General features: G+C 34.2%; 1 protein-coding gene, 2 long non-coding RNA genes and 1 pseudogene across 4 annotated transcripts; 1 reads left to right on the top strand and 3 right to left on the bottom strand.

The window, feature by feature from the left end:
- Positions 1-2,599: 2,599 nt before the first annotated feature.
- Positions 2,600-4,065, bottom strand: LOC124889279. Its single transcript, XR_007048125.1, has 2 exons — positions 3,484-4,065; positions 2,600-3,411 (listed from the first exon to the last, which is right to left on the bottom strand). It is a non-coding gene; the product is annotated as an uncharacterized LOC124889279 (long non-coding RNA).
- A 764-nt stretch (positions 4,066-4,829) lies between these two features.
- On the top strand, positions 4,830-5,834 carry LOC107848251 (annotated as a pseudogene).
- Positions 5,835-6,872: 1,038 nt separating this feature from the next.
- LOC107848242 (photosystem I reaction center subunit psaK, chloroplastic) lies at positions 6,873-9,096 on the bottom strand. Its single transcript, XM_016692956.2, has 3 exons — positions 8,815-9,096; positions 7,937-8,017; positions 6,873-7,147 (listed from the first exon to the last, which is right to left on the bottom strand). The coding sequence occupies exons 1-3, from the start codon at positions 8,896-8,898 to the stop codon at positions 6,920-6,922; spliced, it is 393 nt and encodes a 130-aa protein (XP_016548442.1). The 5' UTR covers positions 8,899-9,096; the 3' UTR covers positions 6,873-6,919.
- Positions 9,097-12,096: 3,000 nt separating this feature from the next.
- Positions 12,097-13,581, bottom strand: LOC107857292. Of its 2 annotated transcripts, none has more exons than XR_007048123.1 (2): positions 12,618-13,581; positions 12,097-12,538 (listed from the first exon to the last, which is right to left on the bottom strand). It is a non-coding gene; the product is annotated as an uncharacterized LOC107857292 (long non-coding RNA). The 2 variants fall into 2 exon arrangements; XR_007048124.1 differs by having other exon boundaries at positions 12,097-12,336.
- Between the last annotated feature and the right edge of the window lie 823 nt (positions 13,582-14,404).

Here is a 14,404-nt window from a genome sequence, read left to right as displayed (position 1 = left end):
TTCAAATAGCCTCCATCTCCAACGAGGATATCCTCAAACCCACTGCCGACTCTGTCGCCAACCTCTAGATAGGCCTTTTGTAAGTGGATCCGACACATTATCCTTTGACTTCACATAGTCAACAGTGATAATTCCACTAAATAGAAGTTCTCTAATGGTATTATGTCTCCGTTTTATGTGACGAGATTTACCGTTGTACATCATGCTCCTTGCCCTACCTATCGCCACTTGGCTATCACAGTGTATACATACTGGTGCCACTAGTTTGGGCTAATAAGGAATATCTTCCAAGAAATTCCAGAGTCATTCTTCTTCTTCACCTGTTTTATCTAATGCGATAAATTCAGATTCCATTGTAGAGCGAGCAATACACGTCTGTTTGGATGATTTCCAAAAAGCCGCTCCTCCACTGATAGTAAATACATATCCACTCATGAATTTTACTTCGTTCAATCCGGTGATCCAATTTGTATTACTATATCCTTCAAGTACCGCAAGATATTTATTATAATGCAAAGTGTAGTCTTGAGTGTATTTAAGATACCCGAAAACACTTTTCATTGCCATCCAATGAGTTTTATTAGGATTACTCGTGACCTGACTCAACTTACTAATAACGCATGCTATGTTTGGTCGCGTACAGTACATTATATACATTAAATATCCCAATACTCTTGCGTACTCCAATTATGAGTCACTTTCGTCTTCATTCTTTCGAAGTGCAAAGCTCACATCCAATGGAGTCTTGGCAATACCAAATTCCATATATTTGAATTTGTCAAGTACCTTTTCGATGTAATGAGACTATGACAATGCCAACCCTTGTGGAGTTCTATGGATTCTTATCCCTAATATCATATCCGCAACTCCAAGGTCTCTCATATCGAACTTGCTCTCAAACATTCGTTTCATTGCATTTATGTCTGAAATGTCTCTACTGATAATCAACATATCATCCACATATAAACACACAATGGCTTGGTGATTTGGAGTGTCTTTAATATAAACACATTTATCACATTCATTAATTTTAAATCCGTTTGCCAACATGATTTGGTCAAACTTTGCATGCCATTGCTTAGGTGCTTGTTTTAGTCCATAAAATGACTTAACGAGTTTACACGCCTTATTTTCTTTTCCTGAAACCACAAAACCCTAGGGTTGTTCCATGTAAATTTCTTCCTTCAATTCGCTATTTAGGAACGTGGCTTTCACATCCATTTGATGGATTTCAAGACCATATACCGCCGCCAAGGCAATTAACATTCGAATCGACGTTATCCTTGTTACCGGTAAATATATATCAAAGTAAGCAAGGCCTTCTTTTTGTTTGAAGCCTTTTAGTACAAATCTTGCCTTGTATTTTTCAATAGTACCATCCACTTTCATTTTCCTTTTGAAGATCCATTTAGATCCTAAAGGTTTGTTTCCTGGAGGAAGATCAACCAATTCCCACGTATGGTTGCTTAAGATTGAATCAATCTCACTATTGACTACCTTTTTCCAAAAGGATGAGTCCGAAGATGTCATCGCTTCCTTAAATATTTGAGGCTCATTTTCTAAGAGAAATATTACAAAATCTGATCCAAACGAAGTTGATGTTCCTTGACGTGTACTACGTCTTGGATTATCATCATTATGTACATTCTCACTTGGTTGATCTTGAGGTCGTTTAGACCCTCCAATAGACTGTTCATGTCTAGTTTTATACAGATAAATATTTTCAAAGAATTCAGCGCTATCTGATTCAATTATCGTATTTTCATTAATATCCAGATGTTTGAATTTATGAATCAAAAACCGACATGCTTTACTACTTTTAGCATATTCTATGAACACGCAGTCCACCGTCTTAGGTCCTATCTTAAACCTTTTAGGCATGAAAAATTGGACCTTTGCTAGACACCCCCACACTTTGAAATATTTCAAGTTGGGTTTCCTTCCTTTTCATTTTTCATAAGGAATTGATTGTGTTTTACTATGGGGAACTCTATTGAGTATTCAGTTAGTTGTAAGGATAGCCTCTCCCCACAAGCTTTGCGGTAAACCTGAACTTATAAGTAAGGCATTCATCATTTCCTTCAAAGTTTGATTTTTTTCTTTCTGCAATTCCATTAGATTAAGGTGAATACAGGGTCGTAGTTTGATGGACAATTCTATTCTCTACACATATTTCAGCGAAGGAAGATTCATATTCTCTGCCCCTATCACTTCTTATAGTTTTGATCTTTTTCTAACTGATTTTCAACTTCAGTTTTGTATTACCTAAATGCATCTATTGCTTCATCCTTACTATTTAGCAAGTAGACATAAAAATATCTAGTGCAATCATCAATGAAAGTTATGAAATATTTTTTTCCACCACGTGATGGTGTTAACTTCAATCACAAATGTCAGTGTGGATTAAGTCTAAGGGATTGGAATTCCTTTCGACGGACTTATACGGATATGTAGCATACTTTTATTCCACACAATTTTGACACTTTGATTTATTGCACTCAAAGTTTGGCAAAACTTCTAAGTTAATCAGTTTCGTAATGTTTTGTAATTAACATGGTCTAGTCGTTCATGCTACAAATTGGGAGACTCAAGCAAATAAGAAGAATTTGAACTTTTATTGATTTCAACATTCATTTTGAATAGGCCCTCATTGAGGTAGCCTTTTCCTACATACACTTCTTCTTTGCTATGTACAATTTTTTCGAAAATAAATACACATTTGAATTCGTTCTTGTCTAGAAGTGAAATAGAAATCAAGTTCTTTCGTAACTCAGGAACTACAGGATATTGTTAAGTGTCAACACTTTGTCGAAAGTCATCTTCAAGTACACTTTCTTGTTCCTTCCATTTTTACAGTAATGGAGTTTGCCATGTAGATTTTTTCTTCTACTTGAGCCGAAACGAATGTCGAAAATAACTCCTTATTAGCACAAACATGGCGGGTGGCACCAGAATCCATCCACCATTCGCAAGGGATTCCCACCAAGTTGCATTCGGAAAGCATAGCACACAGATCATCCATTTCTTTCTTAGACTCAGCCAGATTTGCTTGGTCCTTCTTCTTCTCTTTCTTCGGGGAACGATAATCCGTAGACTTGTGGCTAATCGTGCCACAGTTGAAGCACTTTCCTTTGAATTTCTTCTTGGGTTGATTGTTTTTATTTCCAGCTTTCTTTCACTTTTTAGAGTTGTTTTGGTCATCTTCTACAATGTTTGCTCCACTCATTGCAGAATTGCCTCTTGACCTTCTTTCCGCAGCCTTGTTATCTTCTTCAATGCGTAGTCATACAATCAGATCTTCGACTGATATCTCCTTACGTTTATGTTTCAAATAGTTTTTGAAGTCTTTCCACATAGGTGGTAGCTTCTCTATTATTGCCGCTACTTGAAATGCTTCATTCACAATCAAACCTACAATAAAGTTCATGTGAATACTAAGAACATTTTTAAATTGTTCAACAATGGTATTTGTCAAAATCATACCTTCCGCTAGGAGATCATGGATGATCACTTGCAGTTCCTGCAGTTGGGAAACAACAGACTAGTTGTCTACAACAGACTTGTTGTCTATCATTTTGTACTCCAAGAATCTTGCAACAAAGAACTTTTTAGTTCCGGCATCCTCCGTCTTGTACTTTCGTTCTAGCACTCCCCATAACTCTTTTGCAGTCTTGGTTTCACTATACACACTGTAGAGGTCATCTTGGAGACCACTCAAGATATAATTCCTGCAAGGAAAATCTGAGTGTTTTCAAGCCTCTACAATCACAAAGCGTTCTTTTTCAAAAGTTCCTCGGGCACCTTCGGAGCTTCCTCAACCGTAAACCTTTGAAGACACAGAGTTGTGAGGTAGAAAAACATTTTCTACTGCCATCTCTTGAAGTCAATACCCGTGAACTTTTCGGGTTTCTCCGTTGGTTTCATAGCTTGTGGAGCATTAGGACGACTCGTCGTGGCAATACTAGTTACTGCCATAGTCGTTCCAGCATCATGCATTTGACTATCAGTTGTCATTTTTCTGTCACCACAAGACAGTACCTTAAGGATATCAAAATACTTATTAAAAAATTGCAGCAACTTTAAACACTTCTTGTTTCTAGTTTAACGATGAAGTTTTTATGACTTTCAATCGTCAACCGAGTGATCTTTAACTTGTGATGAAGATTTTATTTCTTCAAATCACTAGTTAAGTTCAAACAGAGTAGAAAGCTAAAAGTTTTAATCTCCAAAAACCAAGCTATACAGATTCGGGAAAAAAAACTTTAGTGAAAAGAAAATTTCACCAAACAAGCAAAAGAAAAAAAAATCCTTTTTCTAAAAATTATTCCTTAAGATTGTTGTTTTTCAACGTTTTTGGGTACAAAAATCTGTAATTTGAAATAATAACTTCAACACTAGTTCAAGTTTAAAACAAGAACACTATGAAGTACAACATCACCCTCAACACAAGATCAAAGCGATCTTTCTAAGAAGTGTGTTTTATTTTTTCAGAAATTAAGATGAAACAAAAATGTAAAGCCAAGTCCTCCGACTTCACAGAGTGTCCTTAAGAAATAATTTCCCTCACTGTACCCGAGGTTTTGGAATTTTCCTCCCAGGATAAAATGACTTTCAATCCAACTATAGTGGTACCTCAAATAATTAGATTCGTCGAACTCACTCAACGATTTGATTGATCACAAGGAATGTTTTGAAGACAGGAGGAGTTTGTATGTCAAAAAAATTTTCATACCAAAACCTGTGGATAAATGCAGGTTTATATAGCCATCAAGTTCCCTTCCGAAAGGTAGCAATGGTTCATCTGAAAAGGTGTATCCTTTGATAGAGTCATGTCAGTTCATTCGAAACATTGTCTTTTTCTGAATAGACACAAGTATCTGAACAGTCACTCCTTTTTCAAAACAATATGTCTTTTCATAAAAGGTTGTGTTCCTCCATTTTTCATTCACACCAATTGAACCCAACATGCAGAACAAAATGAATCAAGAGAAGGGGAGATGCCTCGGGTTCAAGAAATAGATTCTAATGTTAAGGAACTGAGGCAAACAATTTCCGGTCTTAACAATCACCAATTGTCCTTGAAGGCCTCAATAAAAAAACTTAAGGAGAGGGCTAAGGTGATGGATGAGAAGATTTCTAATGCAGACTTTGCATTGGTACAAGCAGTTCATGACAATGCGAATTTCCGTTCTAAGATTGTCCAATCACCGGCTAAGCTTCAGCGAGCACGGGAGGAAAAGAAATGATTTCAAGCCGAAGCAAAAAATGCTGAAAGAGCAGCAATGCATCTTTCCAAAATAAAACTGCAATTCTCGAGGTTTATACAAAGGCTTATAAGAAAATGTCCAAGAACTTCAATCAGATGCAGACTATACAAGAGCAGCTTAATTCAACTAAATCTATTGAGAAAGATATTAAGGTTCTCAAACAAAAGTTGAATGACAACGAAGTACTGGAAAAATCCCTTGAAGCTAAACTTGTTGAAAGGAAAGGAAAAGCAGACCAATTGGAAGAATTAAGCAAGCAATTAGGAAAAGAAAGAGGTTTTAGTTATGAGGAGGCTGCCAAAGAATTGAAAAATGTGAAGTTGGAAGTGGAATCAAAGAGGCGTGGTTTTGAAGCAAGGAAGAACAACGTGGAAGGTGTACTTTCAGAGGTCGATGCAATAAATGAAAAAATTCTCAGTAAGGGAGTCTGGAGCATCTAAATGCCATGAATTGGGTCATTGTTGTGAAGAAGTCGTAGCAGAATTTTATCGCCACTCAAGCTCAATCAGAGACTTGCTACCGCACATTGAAGTGGACCAGGCAGCCATTGTTGAGAAAAGGAGTTGATCTTTTATTGTGTCATTATAATGAAGTAGAGGTGTTCCTAGATACCACTTGTGTGCTTACACGTACATACTGCTATTGCTTGCCTGGTAAGGCATGGGTTGTTGCTCAATTTGATTTCTTATGCATATCTACTTTACATACTTTTTCTCCAAGATATCATTGATTAAACAAGCTGCTACTCTTCTCCCCTCGAGTTAGATTAATTAAAACACTGAAATGAGAAGGCAACAAACCTTTTGGTTAGGCACCATAATATTACAAGAATATATCCAGTGTAATCCCACAGGTGGAATTTGAGGAGGGTGGTATTTACACAACCTTTACCCTACCTTGTGAAGATAGATATGTTACTTAGCGTCAACCTAAGTAAAGCATATCAAAATCAGTAAGAAAAGGAAATACAATAGCAAAGAAGGTACGTTCATCTTTTCCTTTCCTTCTTGTCCAACTCCCTTTTAGAGGCTTTAGTCAACTTAAGTTTCTCTTTATGGCCGACGTAACATGCATGGTGCTGCCTTTCCATCCTGTCTTGTTTTTATCTTGGTGTTTGTTGGATCTGGTTTGTGTTCTAATTGAGATTCAGTTCAACTGACAGACATCAAAGTCAGTCAGGGACACCAAGTACCCAAATGACTGTAAATAGAGGACGAAGGACAAGCCTGTGTGATTATGCAATCACACTTGACTTTCTTCATCTTACTCTTATATTCTCTCTAAAGAGCACTGCATTTTCCCCTTTTAGCTCGTACCTCATATCGTACATCCTTATACTTGTAAATCTAGCATAGGATTGTATCTCAAGGTAACTAAGATGTATTACGTGGAGTTGGACGTCAATAATAAGAATACACCTTTTTTTACCCTTTATTAATCAGAGATGGACGTATCTTGAGCCCAGATGGGAAGTTGCCATGTTATATCTTCATAACGGTAAATTTGATACTCCTAGTTCTATCGATTTCCCATCGCAATTTCACTCCATTTATCTTTCGTTTCCTTCCTTCCGAACCAAATTCAAAAAGATGATAGAAATATGAATAATTCACAAAAAGATGATTTGATTTATGAACATAGAGATACAAATTTTAGAGAGCACCAATGTTCTTGAGTCCAAGAACAACTCCAACACCAATAATGTGACCAACAGTACCACAAGCCAAAGTATCAGCAAGTGTAAATCCAGCAGGATCCCCAGTCTGTAAGCCAGAGTCCCTCACCTCAAGCTTTAGCCCTGCAGTTGCCTTCCTGTTTGCTGATGGTGCAAGTCCAAATCTTCCAGCAAATAACATTAGGGTTGTTGAGGTCACCATTATCTGTCCATAAACACAATAGTATTAGTACATTAGCTCTAAAATCGAACGAGCTTATGTATTGTGCACTGAAAGTACAACAACATACTTAGCGGGTCAAGGAGGGTGTATACCCTTACCTTGTGAAGGTAGAGAATATTTCAATGGACTCTCAACATAGATAAAACATTTCAAAGCCGGTATGAAAAGGTTCCGAGTTTATGTATTGTATGCTGACAGTATGCAAACATGTTAACAAGAATTCAACTTAATTCATTACACTATAATATACATCACCTAAAAGGTAGCTACAATAATTGTTCATCTAGCAAGTAAAACTAATTATCTGGAAAATAGTAAGCAAATTAACAACTTGTTTCAATGTATTAAATTACATAGTCGATAATGGAAAAAATTACGTTCTATATTACTTAAATCCTCATAACAAACACGATTTAGCAGAAGTAAATTCATTGTTTAAACTTTATTGATTCCTTCAGTGACTTCAAGTTAATATTATAACAATAATTAGGTTCATATTCAAATATTGTACATATGTAATCTTATATATATGTATATATGTATATATATATATAAGGTTTGAATTAAACCTCCTGAATTTATGTAAATATGTAATCAGGCCTCTAGATACGCCCATGATTAGTAACTAGGCAAATGAAGTTTAAAAACTTGCCCCGTTAATCGTTATAATAGGTTAAATTATAATGGAGCCCATTTTAATTTTTTGAAATTAAGATTTTTTATTTTATTTTGTACCAAGTCTTTAACACTAGGTAATTGATTAATATTTACCAAATTTGTGGATGAGCCAATGAAATCACAACGAGCTCCCAAAGCACCTTGTCCTTTGTTGCGTCTTGGTTGAACTGATACCTGCAAAGATATGCAAATAATATTGTAAACAATTATGTAGGGATTAATTACAAAAAAAAACTATATATTATTTATGCATGTATTAGTTATGTAGGAATTAATTATTCATATATTAGTAATACATGTATTTGTGATTTCACCTATAATACATAAATTTCCTTATAACTTATACATGTATTAATTACGTGGCTTTGTAAATTGTAAATTAAATATTGTATTAATTTTATACATCAATAATTTACTTCCTAACTACCTACCAAACGTGGAATTATTTATGTGGGATTCGGTACCACTATAACTCATCTCCAAACCGCTATAACTCATCTCCAAACCAGCTATCAAACAACCCCTTAAAGTTTAAAATTTGAGAACATGATTTTTCTAATATGATATGTTAATTTTAGATATTATGAGTAATTTTTTTATTAACAATCCTAATATATTAACCTACGAATGAAATATAACTTGCTATATATGTAGCCACGTATCTATATATGATCAAAAGGGTTCAATTGAATCTCTTTTGCAAAAAAATTATATCGCATATATAAGTAAAATACTTTTTTATGTTTTGTATGGAAATTGTTGAATCTCCTTTTGTATAAAAAAACAAATAGTGCTGTTAACACACTTCTGAAAGAACATGAACCAGCGATAGATAAATTATGTAGCTAAACAATAGAATTTTGTAGCGAATTCTATTTGAGCTACAAATTAGTGTCATATTATCAAAAAATTTAGCTATACGAGCAATTTAACAGTGAATTAGCGACAAAGTTCGTAATTGGAGAACTAACCAAGCCTTGAATTGGAGAAGTTGAGAAAGCTTGGGGTTTGAGGCCACTGAATTGTGGGAGAGTAGTCATCATGGTGGAAGCCATTGTTGAAACTCAAGATTATGAAAAGAATGGAAGTTTTTATTTCTCTCTCTTTGTTTTGGTATACTTCTTTGCTTTTGTATGTTTAAATTGTTATAAATCTATTTGGCTGTAAAGAAATTTATGTGGCATTGGCCACATGACGAGTTTGTGGCCACAGAATGGCCTATTCAGGATGCACTTAGATTTTTGCTTGCTGAGGTGCCAATCAGTTATTGGCTTACTCAAAACGGATAAGATTTTATGATTGTCTCCAAAATTTTGTTGGCAATTAAATGTTACAACTGGGATGTGGAAACATTCAAAACATATTCACTTTATTTGGTATTAGTGAATTTGTTCGCACTCCGTACGATCATAAAAATTTAATCATATTATAATTTTATTTTTTATTACACTTAAATATTAAAAGTAATCGCAAAGTATATTGGAGACTCAAGTTTTTCGTTGACTATAATAAAAACTTTTGAGACTCAAGTCTGTTAGACATTACAAATACAAAATAGATAAATATAGACAAAATCTTATAATTCTCAAAAATGAATTTTGGGTGATTTTATAATTTGAAATAAATGTGTAACAAATACCTAATAAAAAAATAATAAATTTCTTCCTATAATTAACTTAGATAAATGGAGCAAGAGAACAAAGAGTCATATTTTAACCGCATAAGGTAAGAATCAAACATTAATCACACATAAATATAAAAATAAAAAAAATAAAAACAAATGAATTAAAAGAAAAATGTAATTACTACTAATATAAATGTGTCACATCATCGAATCTAAATAAAAATAAATGAAAACAAAGAAGAAGAAGAACAAGAAAAAGCCAAAAAGATAACGAAAGTTGAATGAGTAGTTTAATATTCGCAATTTAATAAGTAAATAAATACTTGAAGTTGAATGGACAAATAAATATGCAAAAGAAAAAAAAATATTGTAACTTCTTGCTACCTCTGTTACGTCTTTTCTAATAGTTACGCAATTAAAATTAACAAATAAAGTAAAATTAAAAGTAACAAAAAAAAAAGAGGGTTAGAGAAAAAAGTAAATATAAAGTAATCTATTTTTAAAAAGTTAACACTATTTGAAAAATTAATAAAATATTATTTCATATAAATTTTATTTTTACATAATTATAATACTTTATCTTTATATTGTGCAATTACTTTTTTAATTCTCCTTGAGTAAATTTTTTAAGTTTTTTTTATATATAAGTGTGTACAGATTTTTAAAATTTAAATTATGAATTTTATAATTTTTGTGAATTAAATGTCAAATGAAAAAGATTAAAAAAATAACTAAAAGAAAAAGTAAAACTAAAAGCAACCTAACTTAAAGACTACATAGAGTGTTTGGATTGACTTAGTTTTAAGTATTTTTTAAAATTTTAATAGTGTTTAGTAAAATTAAAAAGTGTTTTTAAGCATTCACCTTTAAGCCAAAAAAATATAAAAATAAGCCAAAAATAAAAAATAGAGTTTTCCCTACTTATGACTTTTAAATTATAAACTGTAAAAAGCTCATCCAAAAACCTTCTATATTTTTATATTTAGTTTTCTTTATTTATTATGTTTTATGATTTATTTAATAATTTAAAAAAATATGAAAAAATTGTTCCTTAGGAGCTAAGAGCATATTCTGCTAGAAAATCCTAACAGGTTATAGTCAAAACAAAATCTAAATAAAATAAAATTCCAAAGTATAATAACACAACTTAATACAGGATCTACCATAAATTTTTCTTTTCCTTTTCTTTTCTTACCTATGCCACCAAATTATCACTACAAGATGTCCCTAGCTAACCAGCAAGAACCAAAAAATATTTTGAACTACTCGTACAGCTTCAATAAAGTGCTCAACAATTCCTTATCTAGTTTTTACTCTCTTTTGAGCAAGGAAGAGATAAAAGGAGAATGATGGTGCCTTCGACAGGGGTGGACCTATACATAAATTTAGGTGCTTCGTCACCCACTAAATTTGACGTGAAATAGATATAATTACATAAAAAAATATGTGAAAATAGGTATAAATTTTATAAAAGCACCCACTAAACAAGAAGTTGATTAGGTGCACTGGCATTTAGTTGGTTAGATGCACTGTAGTACGTACCACACTCCTTAAATCTGGGTCGCCACTGGCCTTCGACATCTACCCCCTTCTTCTTCCTTTTTTTTTTAATGAGAAACGTAACAAAGATCTTAGTCATCTTCTTTTTCTTTGTTCCTTATCTTAGTAAGCTTTTTCTTTCTTCCCCTACTTAACTTGTTTGGGTATCTTTTGCATTTTCTTTACGACCTTTGGGTATCTTTTGCATTTCCTTCACGACCTTTGCTTACATATAGTGCCTTTAATCTTGTTCAAAAAGAAAACCTCTTTTTTTAACTTGAATAACTTCTTCTCTTGAGTTAGGGTCTATCGGAAACAACCTCTCTACTTCATCTGAGGTAGAGATATGAACTACATACACTTTATCCTCTCCAGACCACAGTTTGCGGGAATACATTGTGTTGTTGTTGAATAACTTCTTGATACTTATGAGGGTTCTAAAAAATTCAAAAGCAAATCATATTTTTGTTTTCATCCTTATACTTCATCAACTAATCTACTTATCCTCCCTCACTTGGGGGAGGGGCGAGTTCGTACATGGAAGGTGTCAAAGTATGTCCAATAGTCCATAAGAGATGGACCTATACTTAATGATAAGGTATAATTTATAAGCTAGAAGGATCTTGCATTAGGATTACAAAACTTTATTTTGAACATGAGGAGTGCCTTAGAGAACATTATGTAATCATAATGCCATTCAGCATTTTTTCTGGATGATACAACCATATTTGAAAATCGGTCTAGTAAAGCTCTCACTATGTGCGGGGTTTAGGAAGGGTTGGACCACAAGTGTATTATATGCAGCCTTGCCGAACATTTTTACAAGGGGATGTCGCCACGGCTTGAACCCGTGACATCCTGGTCACGTACAACTATGATTACCAATTTAATATCTGATTTCTGACACCCATAAAATGGGAAATAACCAGCTCAATGGCACTTAATTCAATGACGGTAATATGTCAATTCATGAATGGGGCTTCCACTAACCTAAGATTTCCACCTTTATCAAAATCGAAATCTATCTACTATAAGGAAAATTTTAGGGAGCTAACAAGTTGTATTAGCCATCAAAGCATGTACGACACTGTCCGACTAAATATTCATCTATTTCAAAGTCAACTAAAAGAGATGTCAAGGAAGCCCAGGACTATAAACATTATTTCCCAAAAGACGAGATAACAACAAATAACCATTTACAATAATAACAATGACGGTTTTATTTGAGAGCCCTGCCTGTTGTTGACAACACCATCCTTGTTGTAATGTTGTGCCTCAATTAGCTTCTTCCAAATATCTTGTAGTTGTTGCCGTAAAGATACTGAATGAACTACAAGTGTAAAAATAGACCTTGTAATTGAAAAATGAAACCTACTGGAAGCTGTAAATAATATGTCACATAGACTAATAGAAGGAAAAATATCACCTCCAAAATTTAACCCAATGAGCAAGTCGTGTCCTTCCTTTGCATCTGGATCAAATGTATGGCAAACGGGTTTTGAATTGCTGAAATGTATAGACTTTATAGGGTCCTATATTGGACAATAAATCTCTCATAATCCATATCATCAAATCTACCATCTCACAGAGCAAACATGTTGATGAGCTTACCTTATCTCGAGAATTTAAGTCGCTGACAAAAATTGCATCACCAACATTGAACACTAAATAGGTTCCTTTGCCATCAAAGTTTGAATTACCAGCAAAATTACTTGAACTTGACACCCCAAATGATCCAACCCTACCACTTATGCCACTAATAGACTTATGATCCAACCCTACCACTTATGCCACTAATAGACTTACTTCCACCATTTCCTCCAACAAAACTAAGTGTTTTACTACCATTTCCACTTAAGATCCTTGTTACAGCTGCCCTAACACCGCTGCTCACTCCAAAACTTGATAATGATTGGGGTTGCGCCTATGTTAGCTTATCCTTGGGATGAGCAAGGGTCACCTGAAAATCAAAATTATTATGGTATTATCTCAATAATGGACCCTCGATTTGGGGTAAAAAGACAGATAAGAATTAAACCAATTAACTATAAAAATGAATTGCTCAGAGACTCCCAGCACAACTAAGTGGCGAAAAGATTAAACATTTGGAAGAATGACAACCACTATACCCTCACAAAATCTACCTTGACCTTGAAATTAAACTTCCTTTATCCGGAAAAGGCTATGTCGGGTTATGAGCCTTGATTGATCCTCTAGGTAACCTGCCACCCACAAATACAAGTGCCAAGTAAACTTAAAGTAACCTCTTTTTTCTTGGTTTTCTAGAAAAGGGTAGTGGTTTTGGGACACAAACCTCCCTATCCACTACTCCACCCCTAACATGCTACGTCCACAAATACAATACAGGTGCCACATAAACCTATCCCAGCCTTGAGGTGACATATCCAAATGGAAACTATGCTCCCACTCATGACCCATGTAACAAACTACACCAAGTAAGAAGTGTAGAACAATTAGTTCATAAGGACTACCTTTGTAAACCATTCATCAATGGATGCCGCTTGCTAGATTGGGTAGCAGGACACATGAACCAGTGGCGGAGCAAGGATTTTCGCTAAGGAGGTTTATAAGTGAATATAAAATCGAAAGGGGTTCAAAATCTAATATATATATATATATATATATATATATATATATATATACATAAAAATATTTTTAACCATGTATATATAACATAATTTTCCGCCGAAGGGGGCTCGGATGAACCCCCTGACTATAGTGTAGATCCGCCACTGACATGAACTCACGCTAGATATTTGAAAGTAACTCATATTAGCCAAACCCCTTCTAAAATCAAATTTTTAAGCATCTTAGAAACCACTAAAGATTGAAATTAACATCAATAAACACAATTAAGAAGGAAAAAAATTACGAATCCATCAAAGCCTAGCCCAACCTTGGTAGGGCAGATAAACTCACACTGAATATTTGAAATTAACCCATATTGACCAAACCCCTTTTAAAACTCAGCTTACAGATCCAATCTTGACCATCTACAAACTACTAAAGTTGAACTTAACATCAATAAACACAACTAAGAAGAAAAAAGACAAGAACTAAGTACTTATCAAAGCTTAAGAGCTAATCTTTATACCTCTCACACTAAAAGGGCAGCTCGATGCATTAAGGCACCTCATTATGTGCGGGTCAGGGGAAGGGCCAGACCACAAGGGTCTACACTGTGCACTGTACCTCTCACACTTAAAGTCTGAAATTAATCAATATTGGCCAAACCCCTTCTAAACTCAACTCAAAAATATAATTTTGAGCATCTTACAAACCAATAAACATGAAATTAACCATATGAGCCAAGCCCTTTGTAAAACTCAACTCAAAATTCCAATCTTTAACCATCGAACAAACCATTAAAGTAGAAG

The sequence above is a fragment of the Capsicum annuum genome, chromosome 1 (genome assembly GCF_002878395.1).
Source record: "Capsicum annuum cultivar UCD-10X-F1 chromosome 1, UCD10Xv1.1, whole genome shotgun sequence".
Taxonomy (NCBI): domain Eukaryota; kingdom Viridiplantae; phylum Streptophyta; class Magnoliopsida; order Solanales; family Solanaceae; genus Capsicum; species Capsicum annuum.
This window is presented reverse-complemented; position numbering and strand designations above follow the sequence as displayed.